The sequence below is a fragment of the Phacochoerus africanus genome, chromosome 8 (assembly GCF_016906955.1).
Source record: "Phacochoerus africanus isolate WHEZ1 chromosome 8, ROS_Pafr_v1, whole genome shotgun sequence".
Lineage (NCBI taxonomy): Eukaryota > Metazoa > Chordata > Mammalia > Artiodactyla > Suidae > Phacochoerus > Phacochoerus africanus.
In genome coordinates this window covers 91,142,947-91,161,744 of record NC_062551.1, presented here as the reverse complement: position 1 = coordinate 91,161,744, position 18,798 = coordinate 91,142,947, and the positions used below count along the sequence as shown (strand labels likewise).

Below are 18,798 nucleotides of genomic sequence, written 5' to 3'. Positions count from 1 at the left end.
CGGCGTTGCCATGAGCTGTGTTGCAGGTCCCAGTTTCGGCTCTTGGATTTGATGTTGCTGTGGCTGTGGTGTAGGCAGCGGCTACAGCTCTGACAAGACCCCTAGCCTGGGACCCTCCATATACTGCAGGGGCAGCCCTAAAAAGCAAAAAAAAAAAAGAAAGAAAGAAAAAGAAAAGAAAAGAAAGCCCTGAAGCTCTTCCCAAAGAAATGTGGAAAAGTTCAAGCCTAAAGGCATTATAGAAAATAATTGTTTGTTTTCTGGGTTTTTTTTTTTGGAGGGGGGGGGGTTGGCCCTGCCTGCAGCATGTGGAAGTTCCCAGGCTAGGAATCAAACCTGAGCTATGGCAGTGACCCAAACCAATGCAGTAACATCACCAGATCCTTAACCCACTAGGCCACCAGGGAGTTACCAATAGTTCCTCTTAATTAAGACCCTGTTCATATAATTTCAGAGTCTACGCTTACTCCATAATATTACACTGTCAAGAGTAAGGAAATTAAATGAAATGTTCACAGAATGGTATTATCAACTACCTTCTCTTTGCCATAACTTGGTAAAACTGATGAAAATAACTAACCTACAGGGGTATCATAAGAACTCAGTTTGACAATGTATCTTAGCAACCAAACACATCACCTAAAAATAGCAGGAACTTAATTAACAAGCAGATGCCACATTCCTTTTCCCTAGCAAAGAGTAAATAAAGAAAGCACAAGGAACATACCTGTCTGGCATTCTTTGTTTTGGGTATGTGGCTTGCAAGAGGTGGCTTTCGTCTGTGTGATGGGTTTGCACAATAAAGCTTTATTTTTCAAAAGTCTTGGAGGCTGGGAAGGTGGCAGTTTCAGGGCATCCGTTTGTGTACTTGCCTAGTAAAAAGATACATCAGAATCCAAAACTTATTAATTACAAGAAATACTATAAATATTATATAATATTTCAAAATATAATTTCAAAAGAAATACACTGGAATTGCATGGAAGACACAGAACATAAATACTCAACTAAATATATGAAATATAATATCTCTGAAACATCAATAAAGGAATATTTTGATAACTATATACTGACTCTGAATATGCCTAATTACCAGTTCTATTTACCAAGAAAAATGCTGTTTGTATTTAAGATATTATTAATCAATAACAATGGTGGTTGAGCTTAAAATGAGAACTGAGTTAAGGGAACTCTAGACTGAGTTAAGTCTTTGAAGAAATAGCTTCAAGATAATAGAAATAACAAAAAATTATGACTATTTAAGTGACTTGAAAAAAAAAAGAACACAGAAATTGTCCCAGAGACCAGGAAACACTTTAGAAATGTCACTGTTCTAGTCTTAAGTTTTTCTCATTATTTTTCTTCTTCTATTTATTAATTTTTGCTTTTTTAGGGCCACACCCGAAGTATAGGGAAGTTTCCAGGCTAGGAGTCCAATCAGAGCTACAGCTGCCAGGCTACACCACAGCCACACCAACACAGATCCGAGCCACGTCTGCGACCTCCACCACAGCTCACGGCAATGCCAGATCGGTTACCCACTGAGCGAGGCCAGGGATCAAATCCACGACCTCATGATTCCCAGTCGGATTCGTTTCCGCTGAGCCACAACCGGATCTCCCAAACCGTAAAATAAACCCTTTATTTACAATGTGACTACATTACAAAATACTTCCCAAACCTTGCATGCCCAAATTTTGTAAAATTGAATTCTATATAGTTAAAAAAAGGAGGGGAAAAAAAAAACCCTTTAGTAACCACATAGAGATACCAGGCATTCAAAGAAATTAAAGTACATAAAAGACCTAATTAAACTTACATCCCCAATGATTTTCGCTGTTACTGTTGGAACGGCACCTGATATAAATTAAAATACATAATTTAGTATCTTATCCAATTATTTAAACATTAGTACCAAAAGGTGATTTTTGGAAAATAAACACGAAGTTTCATAATAAAAACATGTATTATCTTAATCTAATTCAGAGGAAGACTAACATCTAAAAGATATATGAGAAAAAGAGATCTGGAAATTACAAAAACACTGTTTAATGCCATGGCAGCCCCTAGTAAGCCGCTGTTTGTGATATGAATGTATAAAACATGAAAATGATGACTAACAGAAAAAAAGGAGATAGCCACTGTATTCAACCTCAAAAAGGGGAGATGAATGCTTACAAATCAAGTCATACCTTGTAAGACACTGTTAGAATTCACTGTGGGCTGAGCAGCAGGAGCACTTGCTAATGATACTACATTAGCTATAACTGGAGTTGAATCTTTTCTTAGAGATGGGGGCCCTGCTGAAGCAGCTGACACCATGGAAATACTTGCTAATTAAGATAAACAAAAATAAGAATACCTCATATAATTTATATGTACATACACAGAAGCCAAAATCTCAAGGAGGTTAAACAATGCTTTTAGTTGAGAATAAATTCTGATGGAGCAAAGAGTCACTTTGGTTGGTTTTTTTTTTTTTTCCTCTATTTTTTAATTAGTGATCCTTCAAAGTATTTCATGTACCTTCTCTTGCATAACTCTGCCTGTGGTATATTTAAAAGGTCATGTGATTTGGATTCTATGTTCTTTGTTATAGTCTCAAATCCTTTTCTAAGGAAGTCAAGACGAATATCATCAATTATGAAACATTAACTGCCATTCTTTCCCATAAAGTTCTTACAGAGTTTGACTCAATATGCTCAGGGAACACTAAAGAACTCATTTTTACAAGGCCTTAATCTAAGGTTTTAAACAAAAAGGGATCTAAATGTTAATGTCATTTAAACAGAATGAAATTTACATTTCATGAAATTACTGACAACTGTTTAAATCTGTCCAACAGTAGTTAGTTCCTGGCATTGATCAAAGACTTAGGTTTAATTTTACCTGCATTGTTTTGTGAAGGAGGGTCACACACACTCTGCTGATTACAGAACATCAAGATGCAAAGCAAGTTACAGAAATGTTTCATTTCTCCCCGCCACTTCAAGGACTCGCTGAGCTTACCCTGTCGCTTACAACCATCACATTTGGCCATCTGAAAAAGAAACAGAAGATAGTACAGAAGTAAGAAACAAATCATCTGCAGTGTGAGAGAATAAAAGTAGGCCACATGTAACAAGGGAGGAAATTTACTTAGACTTTAGACCACAAAAATGAAGATTAATTATTTTGGGAGGGGAGGCAACACAGAGGTGGGGGAGTAAGAGATAAAAACCATTATAAAATGTAAAACCAGCTACAAGAATATATTGTATAACACAGGAAATACATTCAATATTTTCTGGTAACTATAAATGAAGTATAAGCTTTTAAAAATGTGAGTCATTATATTGTACACTTGTAATATATAGTACCGTACATCTACTATACTTCAATTTCTAAAAAAATGGTTAACTTTTCTAAAATTTGAAATATTTATTTATTTACAAATTTATACTAAACATTAAAAAGGGACACATCATAGAAAAGCCAATAAGTAGTTATTAAAAAACACAGTGAAATGGAAATAGATTGATTTTCCTTAAAGATATGATAATTCCTTTTAGTTAAATAATAAATAAAATTATAATTTTAAAGATTTTAATGCTTTAAGACTAATATATCTTTACAAAGAAATTAAAAACAAAAAGAATGTAACTTCAGTGACACTGAAGTCTTCTTAAATCTTACATTAATACTGGAGAACAGAATGCATTTCATACTTAAAAAGTTTTAAATAGTTAATTGCTCTTCATACTATTTGAAAGAAAAAAAGAAGAGAAAAATGTCCCCTAACTTGAAAACTCAGCAATGTGAATTATATTTACCTGATAGAACAGGACTGTATATTTGGACATACATTCTTCACAACAAAACTCTTCCACTTTCCCCCCCAAATTATTCTGTACCAATTTAGGAGATGTCTGTAAACAATAACTGCACATTTTACAGTGATTTCCCCAGCGTTTTGCCAAGTCATGTTTATAAAGCAATTTGCAACCTAAAAAAATCAGAGAAGATAAAATTAATATTAGGGAGAAATAGTAAGTACATCCAGCTTTCATTTAAATACCCTACAATAGGAGTTCCCATCGTAGCTCAGCAGAAATGAATCTATTATCCATGAGGATCCCTGGCCTTGTTCAGTGGGTTAAGGATCCAGTGTTGCCATGAACTGTGGTATGAGTCGCAGACATGGCTCGGACCTGGCGTTGCTGTGGCTGTGGTGTAGGGCTGATAGCTGTAGCTCTAATTTGATCCCTAGCCTGGGAAGCTTTGTGTACCACAGGTGCAGCCCTAAAAAGGCAAAAAAATTAAAAAATCAAATAAATACCCTACAACAAAATTTGCACAGTTGGGCATAGATCAATTTTGAGAATTTATACTATTATTTTTTAATGAAATAAGACAGAACAGAAAATACTGAAGTGCATCATACATAATAAACGTCAGTTTTGTTTCATAAAAATTTTGTTTTATTTGGGTATGTGATCGTACACTGGGTCACACACAATGTAAAATGTATGTCTTTTTTGTGTGGTCAGAAGGTTTGAAAGCCACTAGCCTCAGAGGCTAATCCTGCATGGTTTTAAAATAAAACAAGGAGTTCCCTTCTTGGCTCAGTGGTAACAAACCTGACTAGTATCCACAAGGATGTGGGTTCGATCCCTGGCCTTGCTCAGTGAATTAAGGATCTGGCATTGCTCTGACCTGTGGTGTGAGTTGCAGATGAAGCTCAGACCCCCTGTTGCTACGGCTGCAGTGTAGGCTGCAGCTACAGCTCTAACTGGATCCATAGCCTGGGAATTTCCATATGCCGAGGGTGAGGGCATAAAAAGCAAAATAATAATAATAAAATAAAATGAAACAAAACATTCTAAACTCACAGTCATCTAAATTTTAAGGAAGACATACTGATTTGCACATACAGGTCTCTTATATTCAGAACCATAATGGATGTTTAAAACAATAGAAGAATAATCTTAGGATGTTACCAAAATTTAAGCAGTTCCCTTTAAAAATAAATATAATAGAAATAACTAAATATAAGAACCAAAAGACCCCTATGAACCTAATAACATCAATACCTTCTTTTGCTATACACTTTGAGGATCTTTCTCTTCACTTTAACATTCATATAATACGAAGCTAAGATCAAGTCAGAAAAGAGCAAACAAAGCAAGTGTAAACAAAACAAAAAGGCGATGGTGTTAGACACAATGGATAATATAGATAAACTTACATAGTGACAGCTTAAATCATCAACTACTTTTGAAACTACACATGCTCAGTAGGTAAGATAATCTTCTGTCTTTACCTTCACTACAGAATGACTTGTCAGCACCTGAGAATCGCACAGTCTCCTTTACAATTTTCTCAATTTTACAATATTCACACATTGCCATTACATTATTTATTTTCTTATATTCATCAGAACAATTTTTGCCACAGAACTGAAACATTTTACCCTGCAAAGAAATAATCATTAAGTACTAATTAAACATTTGATTTATCTTATGGAAATCCTTATCCCTCTTACTTTCAAAATAAACAGAGTAACTGTGAGGGATGAAAAGCCAGAAATAATTTTTGTAGACAGACCAGTTTATACTCAAGCCCTCTGTTATGTTGCTATACTTTACCTTATAGTCAAGAAGCTCTGGTTTTGTGGCAAATAGACGGTTACAGTGCTGACACTTGAGTTTTACAACACTTCGTGCAAACCCAACATGTTGTGATTGGGCAGCAAGACGCTGAAGACCAGCTGCAGCAGAGCTACTGATAGAAGTGGGAGAAACAGCAGAGGTATTTCCTCCTCCTGCTGACACTGTTGAACCTGTGGGGATGCTTACAATTACTTGGCCCTGGGACAAGGGCACTACTGAAGAATTCATTCCTGTTGGTTTGTTGAACAAATTCTGGAAGAACAAACAAACAAAAAGATCATTCTTATTACTTGTTCAAACGAGTAAGTACTGAGCACCTATCTATGACAAGCAGTTCTAGGCACTTAGGATACATTTGTGAACAGGCAAAATTCCCCGCCTTTGAACAGCTTACAACTGAACTAGGGGATTGTGGGGTTATTTATATCCAAAAAATAAAATAATTTAACTAATAATATTCATTAAAAATAATATCCTCCCAATAGATAATCTAGGTCACAATCGTACCATCTGATTAAATGACATGTCTCCAACTACAGGATAGACCAAAGAACCCAAGTTTAAAAGGAGAAGGATAGAAATTTGGGCAATACAGGCACTTTGCAAACACCTAACAAGTTTACTTAACCTAGGTGGCACACTGACTGGAGAAGAGGAAGAGTCCTGAAGCCATACCTGGAAAGCTACCACACAACTGTAGCTGCAGAAGTTGCGTATACTTCCATCTGACATGGCTAGATGGTACTGAGGAATTGCTGAGGTTTTACAACTGTTACACTGAACCTGGACACCTTAGCAAATCAAAATAAATGCTAATGAGTAACAAATACAAATGTACATAAATGTGTGAGAAAACAAATATTACATATGAAAATTCAAGGGCCAAGTCAAGTTGCAGGAATTGAAACTAAACTTAATTGCCTCCATATAGATAAAAATTTTAAAAGTTAAAAATATTTCTTTTAATTTAAAGTTGTCACAGTCTACCCTGAAACTACACATAAACAAATTTTGACATAAATCAGGTATGGATAAAGAAAATACATTTTAAAAGCCATAAATTATTTTGGCAAGAAAAAATGCAAATAGATAAGCAAATAAATAAACACAAAATAAGCATTCAAGAGAATAGGTGCTATTTTGCAACACAGATATGAAATATTTTTAGTTTGTCTTAAAAATCTATTAAATTTGGACAAAAATCTGTACTATGTAAACAAAGCCACAACCATAATTTTTTCAACTATCATATCTATACAGTTTATGAAACCAGTATTACCTGCAGAAGTAACCATTTTAACTCTGTAAGCAGATAAGCAATTAACAGAACAGAAAAGCTCTGTCTTTCCCAAGCTATTGGTATTTTCAATCATTTCTGCAGAGGATCTCAATGATTTGCAAAGCGCACATGGTGTAATTTTGGCTGATTTCTATTAAGAGAATAAAATAACATTCATTTTTACCAAATTACAAGTAAAAGCATAATTCTTTTGAAATGTTTATACTTAACACTGTTGAAATATTTTAAATTAGTGGACTTCAAACTTTTATAATTACAATCCTCAGTAAAAAATAAATTTTACAAAATGACCCTGGCAACACATACTTCTGGGGGTTTTTGTGTTTGTGTTTCACATATATTATGATAACATGCAATGCACTTTGTTATTTTCCATTCTATTTCATTAAAAAATAATGCTGGTCACAACCTAGCAGCTAATTTGAGGATCTATTAATTGGTTGTAACTATAGCTTTTAAAAACACTATTTTACCCCTTCTCCAAGATAAGGGTAGGGGATTAAGAGGTACAAACTACTATGCATAAAATAACTAAACTACAAGAATATATAGTGTATGAAAACAAAGTCCCCAAACAAAAAACCTCCACTATTCTAAAAGTTACACAAGGAATTCATGTTTTTATACTATCCTAAAAATTGGAAAAACTTCCCCACAAAAAGTACAATGAAATGTGAATTCAAGGAAATCAACAAACTTACTAGAAAATTTACTGTCAAATAGTCTACCGCTAAAAATAAAATACAAGCATACTGTAAGCAATAAAGTAGGAAAAAATTTTGGATATCCCAATTGTACAAATATAAACAACCAGAGAGTCTTAAGTTCCCACTAAGTTAGTGATTCGGTAGCAAATAATACTAAATACTATTAACGTGTCATTCACTCAGGATAACTCATAAGGTATATCCAGCATCTATTAAGAGATTTCAAGAACTCTGTGTCCGCTTCAAGGGTAAGTCTGTTAGAATTGCTATTAACATAAGTACATGTTCAAAGGAACACATCCTTGCATTCTGGAATGTCTTATATCTCCAACCCTATTTCTTCTTTCCTCCTCCATCGGGACTGCAAACACAAACTTGATTTATAAGAATAAGGTCAAGAATTATCTCTGAAGTTTTTGCTGATAGTCTCAATTTGCTCTATCAAGTAGAATTGACCATGCTTCCGCTGTGCCCCTCCGCATTCCATAATACTTTCTTCATAGCATCTCTATAGAGTTATACATCTATCACCCCCAGGAGACATATAGAAACTCAAAACAGGAGTCTAACATTTGCTGAATAAAAAAGAATTTTTTTTATAGCTATACCTGCAGCATATGGAAGATCCCAGGCTAGGGGCTGAATTAGAGCTGCAGCTGCAGGCCTACGCCACAACCACACCAATGCCAGATCCAAGCTGCATCTGTGACCTATGCCACAACCTGCAACAATGTCGGATCCTTAACCAACTGAGCAAAGCCAGGGATCGAACCTACATCCTCACACACACTATGTCAAGTTCTTAACCTGCTGAGGCATAACATGAACTCTTTGAATAAACTCAAAAAGAAAGTAGCAGAAATGGCCATGTTCAATGTGCAAGGTTCTGTACTAGGTACTTTCTCATTCTTAGTTCATATAACCCTAAAAACATACCAGTAACATTGGTAATACATACCCATTTAAAGATAAGAAAATGGACTAAGTTTAATTGCTTTCTCAAAGGTAAAAATCCTACTTGAACAGAAAGTCTAGGAATCAAACCAAGATCTGCTTTACTTCTAAATCCACATTCTGGAGTTTCCTGTTGGCTCAGCGGGTTAAGGACTGGGTATTGTCACTGCAGTGTCATGCAGCTACCATGGTGCAGGTTTGATCCCTGGCCTGCAGAATTCGGCATACTGCGGGTGCAGCCAAATACAAAAATCACATTCTTTCTCTAGGCCATAGTACACACTAATATTTGAGAAATTTAATACATATTGGCTAAATTAAATGTAACAAACAAGATTTTGAAAGTATTTCTCTTCTTGTGCACTATATACCATCTTCCAATGGAATGAATTTGAGTAACTTTCAGAACATGATACAGTATCAGGAAAACAATCTTTCGGACAATAATAAAGCACATGAAAATATTGGATCCCCCACCACCATGAGAACAAATATAAGGTGTTTCTAAGGAAGGAATAAACAGTCTAATTCTAAGCCCTGTTAATGTGTTTGCAAATTAATAAGAAATAAATGGAAACACTATAATGTTTAAAATTACAAAATTACTGCAAAGTTTTAAGAACAATTTAAAAGAACTTTCCCAATCAACATATATTAAATTCACCAATTTTGATAAACTGTATAAAAACTTACTATTTTAAGAAAAAGAATGATCAGCAAATACATGAAAACAAAAGCACTGTAAAAATGAAAAAGTAAAAAGTTCTTACTATCCCTTTGGGTTTACCAATTTTTTTTTTTTTTTAAATGGATGCACCCATGGCATATGGAGGTTCCCAGACTAGGGGTTAAATCAGAGCTGTAGCTACCGGCCTATGCTACAGCCACAGCAATGCAGGATCCCAGATGCATCTGTGACCTACACCATACCTCAGGGCAACACTGGATCCTTAACCCACTGAGCAAGACCAGGGATCAAACCCATAACCTCATGGTTCCTAGTCAGATTCATTTTCACTGCAACACGATGGGAACTCCAGGTTTATCAATTTTAAAACTGAAATTTTGATCAAAACTTACTAATAAAATATGTCTAATAAAACAGCATAGAAGACATCTGTCACAGATTTCAAGCAGTTCATCCTCTATAAACCTCGTCAATTCATAAAGTAATAATATATAACTTACATTTTTTCCTATTTCATAAAGAAAAAAACTTAAACAATTAATGGTAAGAATTTTATTTTCTGAATTGCAATTTCAATCATATGGATCTAATTTCCAGAATACATATGCACTTTGGACCTTACCTTGTAAAATAAAAGTGTGTATGTGTGTGTGCAAATAAAAATATATTTTAAAGATAAAAAGGCTGTACATCAAAAGGATCAAACTGGGGACCTCTGAGAAATGCATTGTTTTTCTTCTTTGTGCTTTTCTGCATTTTCAAAATATTGTTCGAAAACATTAACCATATTTGAAATAAAAAAGCCATGCCCTAAAAACACATATTTCAAATTCATTAACAGAAAAACAGTCTGCTCTCTGGATTCTTGGAGTTCCACATCCATGGATTTAACCAAGTGCAAACTAAAAATAATTCAGGAAAGGGGTTCCTGGTGGCTCAGCAGGTGAAACATCCAGCATTCTCACTGATGTGGCACAGTTTAGATCCCTGGCCCAGGAATTTCCACATGCTGAGGGTACAGCCAGAAAAAGTTTCTAGGAAAAAAATCCCAGAAAGTTCCAAAAAGGAAACCAATCTGGTGCATGCTGACAACTATTTACATGGCATTTACACTGTATTTGGTATTATAAGTAATCTAAAAATGATTTAAAGTCTAAGTGAGAATGTGTGTACATTACATACAATTACTATGCCATTTTATATAGGCACTTGGGCATTCTCAAATTTTGATATCTGTATCAGGGTTCCTGGAACCAATCTTCCACAGATACTGAGGGACAACTGTATATGGCACTTGTAAAACTCTAACAGTTTCTAGGGAGTTCCCATTCTGGCACAGTGGAAATCAATCTGACTAGGAACCTCGAGGTTTCAGTTTGATACCTGCCCTCAATCACTGGGTCAGGGATCTGGCCTTGCCTTGAGCTGTGGTAGAGGTCACAAATGAGGCTCAGATCCTGCATTGCTATGGCTGTGGAGGAGGCCGGCAGCTGTAGCTCTGATTAGACCCCTAGCCTGGGAACCTCCATGTGCCCCAGGTGCAGCCTAAAAAGTCAAAAAAAAACCAAAAACAAAAACAGGAGTTCCCGTCATGGCTCAGTGGTTAATGAATCCAACTGGGAACCATGAGGCTGTGGGTTCGATCCTTGGCCTTGCTCAGTGGGTTAAGGATCTGGCGTTGCAGTGAGCTGTGATGTAGGCTGCAGATGTGGCTCAGATCCTGCGTTGCTGTGGCTCTGGCACAGGCAAGCAGCTACAGCTGCAATTCGACCCCTAGCCTGGGAATCTCCATATGCCATGGGAGCGACCCAAGAAATGGCAAAAAGACAAAAAAACAAACAAACAAACAAAAAATAAGTAAATAAAACAACAGAGTTTCTAAAACATGTGCATTTGACAAATACTACTTACATGTAAAAGTGTTAAGCTAATAAGATATTAATATTTTTGTGATATTGTTGTGATAAATAATTTCTACCAAAGTTTAGGTCCTTCTGAAATGAACAAAGACATTGGGACTAAATGTGATCATGTACCTGCTTATATGCTGTGACACACGCTGAACTACAAAACTTCTTAGACTGTCCCTCTATTTGAAGCATGTGGCATTGTCCAGAGCCACTGTAGCAGTAACCCCCACAATTTTCACAACAGTTCATGGTGAGGTTGTTAGCAGAGCGGAACTTAGAAAAGCAGGTATCACTGCAAAGTTTATGTACCACATTCTGGTAATTAACTTCATGTCGAATCTAGGAATTAAAAAATAACAACTTACAAACAACAAGTAGAGACCATCAAAAGCCCTTTAAGCACAAACATCATACTCCTCCTCCCAATAAAGTAAAAAGATAACTTACAACAGCATTCTTCTGACACATGCTGCATTTGGTTGAAATGCTATTCGTATTTATGGTAACAACAGGTTTTCTTTTCAGCTCATATGTTGACAAACATGACTGACTACAAAAATCTTTACTAGTGGTGGTATTTTCAAACTGGGCACTGATCACATCCTTTGGATTTAAAATGTCTCTAAAAATGATAACAAAGATAAAATAAGCCATAGAATAATTCATTTTTTTCTTTTTTTTCAACTAGAAAAATCAAATAAAACAAAGGCAATTATAGTGTAGGGAAAGGGCAGAGATATTTAAATCTGAAAACCTGGGTTTTCTTGACTGCATTAATTAATTGCCTTGATCTTCAACGTCTAGTCTATAAAATGGAACTAATACATGACAGTTTATGGAACTGTTCTGAGGTATACTGTATACTACATTTCAAGATTAAAAGGATATACATCAAAGAGCTATCATTCACTATCTCTAGTAGGTAGGATCAGAGGAAATTTTCATTTTGTTCTTTAGGTTCTCCTATATTTTCCAAAAACTCTCTCTCTCTTTTTTTTTTAATAGCCATACCTGTGGCATTCAGAAGTTCCCAGGCCAGAGATTAAGCCCGTGTCACCACTGCGACCCAAGCCACAGTGGTGACAATGCCAGATCCTTAACCCACTGAGCCACTAGCAAACTCCTCAAAATACTCTTTAAATAATATTACACTTGAAAAATTTTAAAGCCACTATGTTATAAAAGAAAGTATACATTTCAAACTACACAATGCATATCCTAGTAGGGTTATATAAAATTGAAAATTGTTGTATTTAATAACTAAATTTGTAAGCATTAGTAGCAAAAGGCAATGAAGATTAAAACCCAATGATTAAGACTCCCTCCCACTCCACCCCTTATCTCATTCCCAAATTAGCGTTCCCACACAGTAGTTTATCTGATAGTTGAAATGTAAACCATTTTAAAAACGCCTTGATGAAATTCTCTAAACAGTGTCTCTCTCCCATGAGTATACACTCTTGCAACAGTAAATAAACTGGTATATTCATTCTTACATTTTAAACAGACTATATTAATCCAGTACTTTTAAAGAAAAGATTACAAATGTCTCTGCTTCAATAAAAGATCATAGTAAATATAATACGACTCATGTATTAGTTCCCATACCTCATCTTCAATACTTAGTAGACTGTTCTACTATCCACAATTTTTTTTTGCCTTTACACTTATTTTTTACCAGGTTTTAATGTATTTCATTTATATGGGTATTAATTGAGCAGTTATCTTAAACCAGGAAGTAGCTCAATCCTACATCAAGATATGGCATAAGCATTCAAGGAGCTCACAGTATATGAGGATAAATAGACAAATGATAGATAAAATACCATATCAGAAGCATTTTTTGGGGGGGGGTCTTTTTTTTTTTTTTGCCATTTCTTGGGCCACTCCTGCAGCATATGGAGGGGTTGAATCGGAGCTGTAGCCGATGGCCTACACCAGAGCCACAGCAACTCGGGATCCGAGCCTCATCTGCGACCTATACCACAGCTCAAGGCAATGCCGGATTCTTAACCCATTGAGCAAGGCCAGGGATCAAAGCTGCAACCTCATGGTTCCTAGTTGGATTCGTTAACCACTGAGCCACGATGGGAACTCCCCAGAAGCATTTTTAAAACAGAAAAGTATAATAATTTTGTAAATATATATAAATGAAATGCACTAAAGAAATGAAGAAACAAGTGTTTAGATAAGATGGGAAACGAAAAGCTACCCAAAAGAAGGTGACATTCCAGCAGGACCTTAAAAAGGAGTTTTTTAGAAGGCTAAAGAAATAAAAGAGTTGGGGAGTAGCATATATCAAGGCAAGGGATGCATAAAAGCAGGTATTTCTAAGTTCTCTCAGTATGCTTAGCATCTAATTACTTTTTTTTTTTTTTGATTGTTAGAGCCACACCTGCGGCATACTGAAGTTCCCAGTCTAGGGGTCGAATCAGAGCTACACTTACCAGCCACAGCCACAGCCACAGCCACAGCAATGCATGATCCAAGCCACATCTGCAAGCTACAGTGCAGCTCACGGCAATGCCAGATCCTTAACCCACTGAGTGAGGCCAGGGTTCAAACCCGCATCCTCATGGCTACTAGCCAGTTTGTTACTACTGAGCCACAAAAGGAACTCCCAAGTCCAATTACATGTAATTGTAATAGATTACATCTTACACCAGGATAAAAGGAATGCTCTCATTTCAGATGGTAAAAATGCAGAAAAGGTACAGAAAATTTTGAAAGAATTACCTTTCTGAGTGCCATTATATAAAGAAATCTAACAGAATTTTTAAAAATTACCCTCCAAATTATCTCTCTAATGTAGGATTTGAAATGCATTTTTAAAAAGAAATAGTTAAGTCCCTATTACTAATGAAACCTACACATTAAATGATGATTAGCCAAAATATATTCAGAGTTTAGGTTAAATTCAAGATGCTAAGATATCTGGTTAATAAATGATTGAGAAAAATAAAGCTGTTACATCAAATAGATAATGAGTTTCTTTCGACCTAAGTTGTGCTGCTGTATTTCTACTGGTCTATCAGGAAGAAAACCTTTTCTATCTCTACCTATTCAAATTAAAGTAAAAATCTTTCTTACAGGGACTGACTTACAAATTAAACCTGTTTGACTATACAGGAGGAAAATGCATGTGCCAATACTAACCAGCCGTGTCACACCAAACAAATCACTTAAATTCTTGGAATCTAATTTCTGTGTATTTAAGACACAATCCAAATCAACCACTGTTTTTTGTTTGTTTTTCATTTTTGGCCACTCTGTAGCATATGGAGCTCCCGGGCCAGGGATAAGATCCAAGCTGCAGTTGTGGCCTAAGCTGCAGCTGCAACAACACTGGATCCGTAATTCACTGTGCCAGGCTGGGGATCGAACCTGTGTCCCAGTGTTCCCAAGGCACTGCCTATTCCACCGCACCACAGCAGGAGCTCCCAAATCAACAATTTCATAATCAGGTTAACCAGACCATTCCAAACTGTTATAAAGACTGTGTAAGTAAGGGGGGAAATAGGGAAGGAAAGGAAAAGTGGTAAAAAGGGTATGAAAGAGTAGTTCAGAAAATGGAGTACAAGTAAAAACATTACTGATCAGTGGGTGAGGACTGAATGGCAAGAGAAAATGATATTCTATAAGATGAGAAACAGATAAAGTTAAGATAGAAAATGTACAATGAGATCCTGCTGTAGAGCACTGGGAACTACATCTAGTCACTTATGATGGAGCATGATAATGTGAGAAAGAAGAATGTATACATGTATTTGTGACTGGGTCACTTTGCTGTAAGTAGAAAACTGATGGACTACTGTAAAACACCTATAATGGAAAAAATAAAAATCATTATTAAAAAAAAAGATAGAAAATATGGTGAGGAAAATGCTGAGTTGAGAGGCAAGCAAGGAGTACCTCAAAGAACAGAAAAGGGTGAATGGTAAAGAATAAGGAATAAAAAAAGAATAGAATAAGTGAATGAAGAGGTAAAACAGTTAAAAGTCAAAGACCAAACATTACAAAAGAAGAAAATATAATCTTAAAATTAATTCCACAAGATCAGGAGTTCCCCTTGTGGCCCAGTGGGTTAAGGACCCAACCTCATCTCTGTGAGGATGCAGGTTTGATCCTTGGCCTGGCACAGTGGGTTAAAGGTCCAAGAGCTGCCATAAGCGGTGGCGTAGGCCACAGCTGCAGCTCCAATTCACCCCTGGTCGAGGAACTTTCATGTGCCACAGGTGTGGCCATAAAAAGAAAAAAATTACATAAGATCAGACAGAGAGCTAAGATATGACAGGCAGGTAAAAATGACTATCTCCAAATAATAGAAGGCAAACACCAGAGACCAAAAGAATATAATACATTTAGATGAGAACAACATATATGGACAAGAAACAAAAAACGCATAGGGAGAGCACACACTTTAGAACTTTGGTGAGGCGTTCCTGTCGTGGCGCAGTGGCTAATGAATCCGACTAGCAACCATGAGGTTGCGGGTTCAGTCCCTGCCCTTGCTCAGTGGGTTAAGGATCCGGCATTGCTGTGAGCTGTGGTGTAGGCTGCAGATGCAGCTTGGATCCTGAGTTGCTGTGGCTCTGGTGTAGGCCAGCAGCTACAGCTCTGATTAGATCCCTAGCCTGGGAACCTCCATGTGCCGAGGGAGTAGACCTAGAAAAAGGCAAAAGAAAAAAGAAAAAAAACAACTTTGGTGAGTTTCCTATGGCCATTTTGAAATTCACTGATAAATCCTTGCAATATATATCTATGACTATTACTATGAAAGGAGAAATATTGCTGAAATTTTACAAAGTGCTGATTCCTAAAGTTAAGAATTAAATAAACATAAAAGGAAGTTATTATGTGAAATTATTTCATGGCAAAATAAAAATCAGAAAAAAAATCATATTAAAAATTATAATTTCCAGTTGATTTAGTCTTAGAATCTGAATAATATACTGGAATACAGAAATGAGATATGTGGTACATAAGCACTCATTTTTAAAAGCATGTTTCATAATTCAAACAGTATATATAAGAAGTCTATTTTCAATCACTACATTAAACTTGAAACATAATAGGGATGTGCATATAACTTCCTGAAAAAACTTCTAACCATATTCAAATGTCTTTTAAGTTTTTTTTTTTGTTTTTGTTTTTTGCTTTTTAGGGCCACACCCATGGCATATGGAGACTCCCAGGCCAGGGGTCTAATCGGAGCTGTAGCCACTGGCCTATGCCATGGCCACAGCAACATCGGATCTGAACCGCATCTGTGACCTATACCACAGCTCACAGCAATGCCAGATTCTTGTCCTGTGAGCCAGGACAAGGATCGAACCCTCAACCTCATGGTTCCTAATAGGATTCTTTCAGCTGCGCCACGACAGGAACTCCTGAAGTTTCTTTTTATATGCCTTTTTCCAACTGAACCAGAAGAGGGAGCATCTCCTTCCCTTTCTAGACAGAGAAATGGCAGCATTCATGTGAGAAACTGTAAATACAAATAACTAAACTAAACTAATAAATCATGGTTTGAGTAGCTTGACAACAGAGACCAAAGTGTTTCAGAATGAGAGAATTTTCATCTTTTTCCTGGTTTACCTATACAGTTTCTAATAACCACCTTGTGAAATTAGGCTAAATTAGTTCATGTTCTTCAAATATCATCAGGATGACTTTATGAGGATCACCAAAAAGTAAAAGGCCATTCTTTTTGGCCATTAAATACTGAAATGGAAACTTTGAGATAGTTCAGAGACATTGAAAAGATAAAAATACATACACTGGGAGTTCCCGTCATGGCACAGCGGAAACGAATCCAACTAGGAACCACGGGGTTTAGGGTTCAATCCCTGGCCTCGCTCAGTGGGTTAAGGATCTGGTGTTGCCGTGAGCCGTGGTGTAGGCCACAGAAAAGGCTCAGATCTGGCGTTGCTGTGGCTCTGGCATAGGCCGGCAGCAACAACTCCAATTAGACCCCTAGCCTGGGAACCGCCAATATGCCGTGGGTGCAGCCCTAAAAAGACAAAAAAAAACATACACTGGAATCTATTTAAAGTTAAGAAAAAAAATGTTATCCATTACATAATAGGAAACATTATACAAACATTAAATATTTGTTGGATTTAAATATCTATTGCCTGCAGTTACAAGATAAGATATTGTGGTCCTAACACCCCTAAATGGTATAGTTTTTGTTTTATAAAGCATCTCAACCAGTAAGAATGGTAAAGTATGTTTCAAAAGCATCTCATTATATAAAAGGCACATTATTTAAAAAAAGCTGAGCACCTAGCATCCAAAATGACTGAAAACAGCAACATGTTGATACCAATGTGATTATTTCTCAAAAAAAAAAAAACAAAAAAAAAAAACAAGGAAAGGCAGAAAATTAAACAATATACAGATAAAAACAAATTATCTTAAAAGAAAGGAAACAAGATAATTTAGAATTTTGCTGTACTTTGAGCAACTTGAACAAGTTTTCTTAGTGGGAGGAGGCGGTGGGCGGGCAGGTGGAACTGTATATCCAGTGAGGCACAGTGTAGAGCAGAATAGCTGAGTAGACCCTTTCCTCTGATAAGCAGTTTGCCCCTTCTGGAGGATTTTTTTACAACCAGAACAGGAAACTCGAACAGCTGTGGCTGGAACTGAAGGAAGCATTTTATTCATGCCAGATGACGCCAGTGAAGGCTGAAAGCCAGTAGTCAACTGTGGAGCTTTAAAAGAAAATTGAAAAAAATTTTTACTTTTTACCATGAATTTTAAGTAGGCATCCTCTCTCTCTCTCTCTCCTAGAACTAGTCTTGAAACCCAACACTAATTATGGAATACACAATTAAAGCCATTCTAAACAGGCAGAGAGAGCTGCCTAGTTTACTAATATAAGTAGATACTTCATCTCACTCATACTTGTCGGAATAAATAAACATGATTCATTTATTCAGTTCTGTTTCTTACCAAGAGGACTGCCACTGACTGAAAACACAGCACTAATTTTCAGTTCCCCCTCTTGAGTTTTTTGCTGTTGGCCATGACTATACTCCTTTAAAAAAAAAAGAAAAGAAAAGAAAAGAAAAGAAATAAATACATAGAGCAAAAAATTAATAAAATATATCTAAAGAAATCCAGACATTCAAGACATTTTACTATAGCTATATCGGGGTGGAAAATGTTTACTACATTAACATTAATAAGAAATAACAGCAAGCGGGCTATAATTACAATAAGGGTATTTTACAACATGTTTGTGTATGCTGAGAGTAAGAGGTAAAAAGTGAAAGTAGTCATCTATTTACCCTGTAAACACTGCCAGATATTTATAAGTCAGTTTTTTAATTCTTATTATTACAGTACTTTAAATTGCTGTTTACCTATTATAAAAGTAATACACACTTACTATACAAAATGTATACAAGTAGAAATGAAAAAAAATTCTAATCATATTTCTATTACCTCCAAAACCATCACTATTATTCTTTCATTGTATTTCTTTCCAGTCTTTTCCCTCCTGTGTTTCTTTACACTTAGTCATAATTATACTGAATATATCATTCTAGTAAAATGATTTTTGACCACTTGAATCAACTGA

At 36.0% G+C, this 18,798-nt stretch overlaps 1 protein-coding gene across 8 annotated transcripts in view; it reads right to left on the bottom strand.

Annotated features, from left to right (window-relative positions):
* ZMYM4 (zinc finger MYM-type containing 4) overlaps positions 1 to 18,798 on the bottom strand; it is a 165,590-nt gene that overhangs the window by 53,540 nt on the left and 93,252 nt on the right. For 7 of the 8 annotated variants that reach the window (XM_047793301.1, XM_047793299.1, XM_047793298.1 and 4 more), the window contains 13 exons: positions 18,168 to 18,252; positions 17,671 to 17,926; positions 11,658 to 11,832; positions 11,337 to 11,549; positions 6,931 to 7,081; positions 6,327 to 6,442; positions 5,628 to 5,903; positions 5,303 to 5,453; positions 3,813 to 3,985; positions 2,890 to 3,040; positions 2,193 to 2,333; positions 1,820 to 1,857; positions 728 to 872 (listed from right to left, as the gene is read on the bottom strand). In XM_047793301.1, coding sequence (XP_047649257.1) covers positions 728 to 872; positions 1,820 to 1,857; positions 2,193 to 2,333; positions 2,890 to 3,040; positions 3,813 to 3,985; positions 5,303 to 5,453; positions 5,628 to 5,903; positions 6,327 to 6,442; positions 6,931 to 7,081; positions 11,337 to 11,549; positions 11,658 to 11,832; positions 17,671 to 17,926; positions 18,168 to 18,252 — 2,071 coding nt within the window. The remainder of the gene's footprint in view (positions 1 to 727; positions 873 to 1,819; positions 1,858 to 2,192; positions 2,334 to 2,889; positions 3,041 to 3,812; positions 3,986 to 5,302; positions 5,454 to 5,627; positions 5,904 to 6,326; positions 6,443 to 6,930; positions 7,082 to 11,336; positions 11,550 to 11,657; positions 11,833 to 17,670; positions 17,927 to 18,167; positions 18,253 to 18,798) is intronic. The other variant, XM_047793300.1, reaches the window with a different exon arrangement.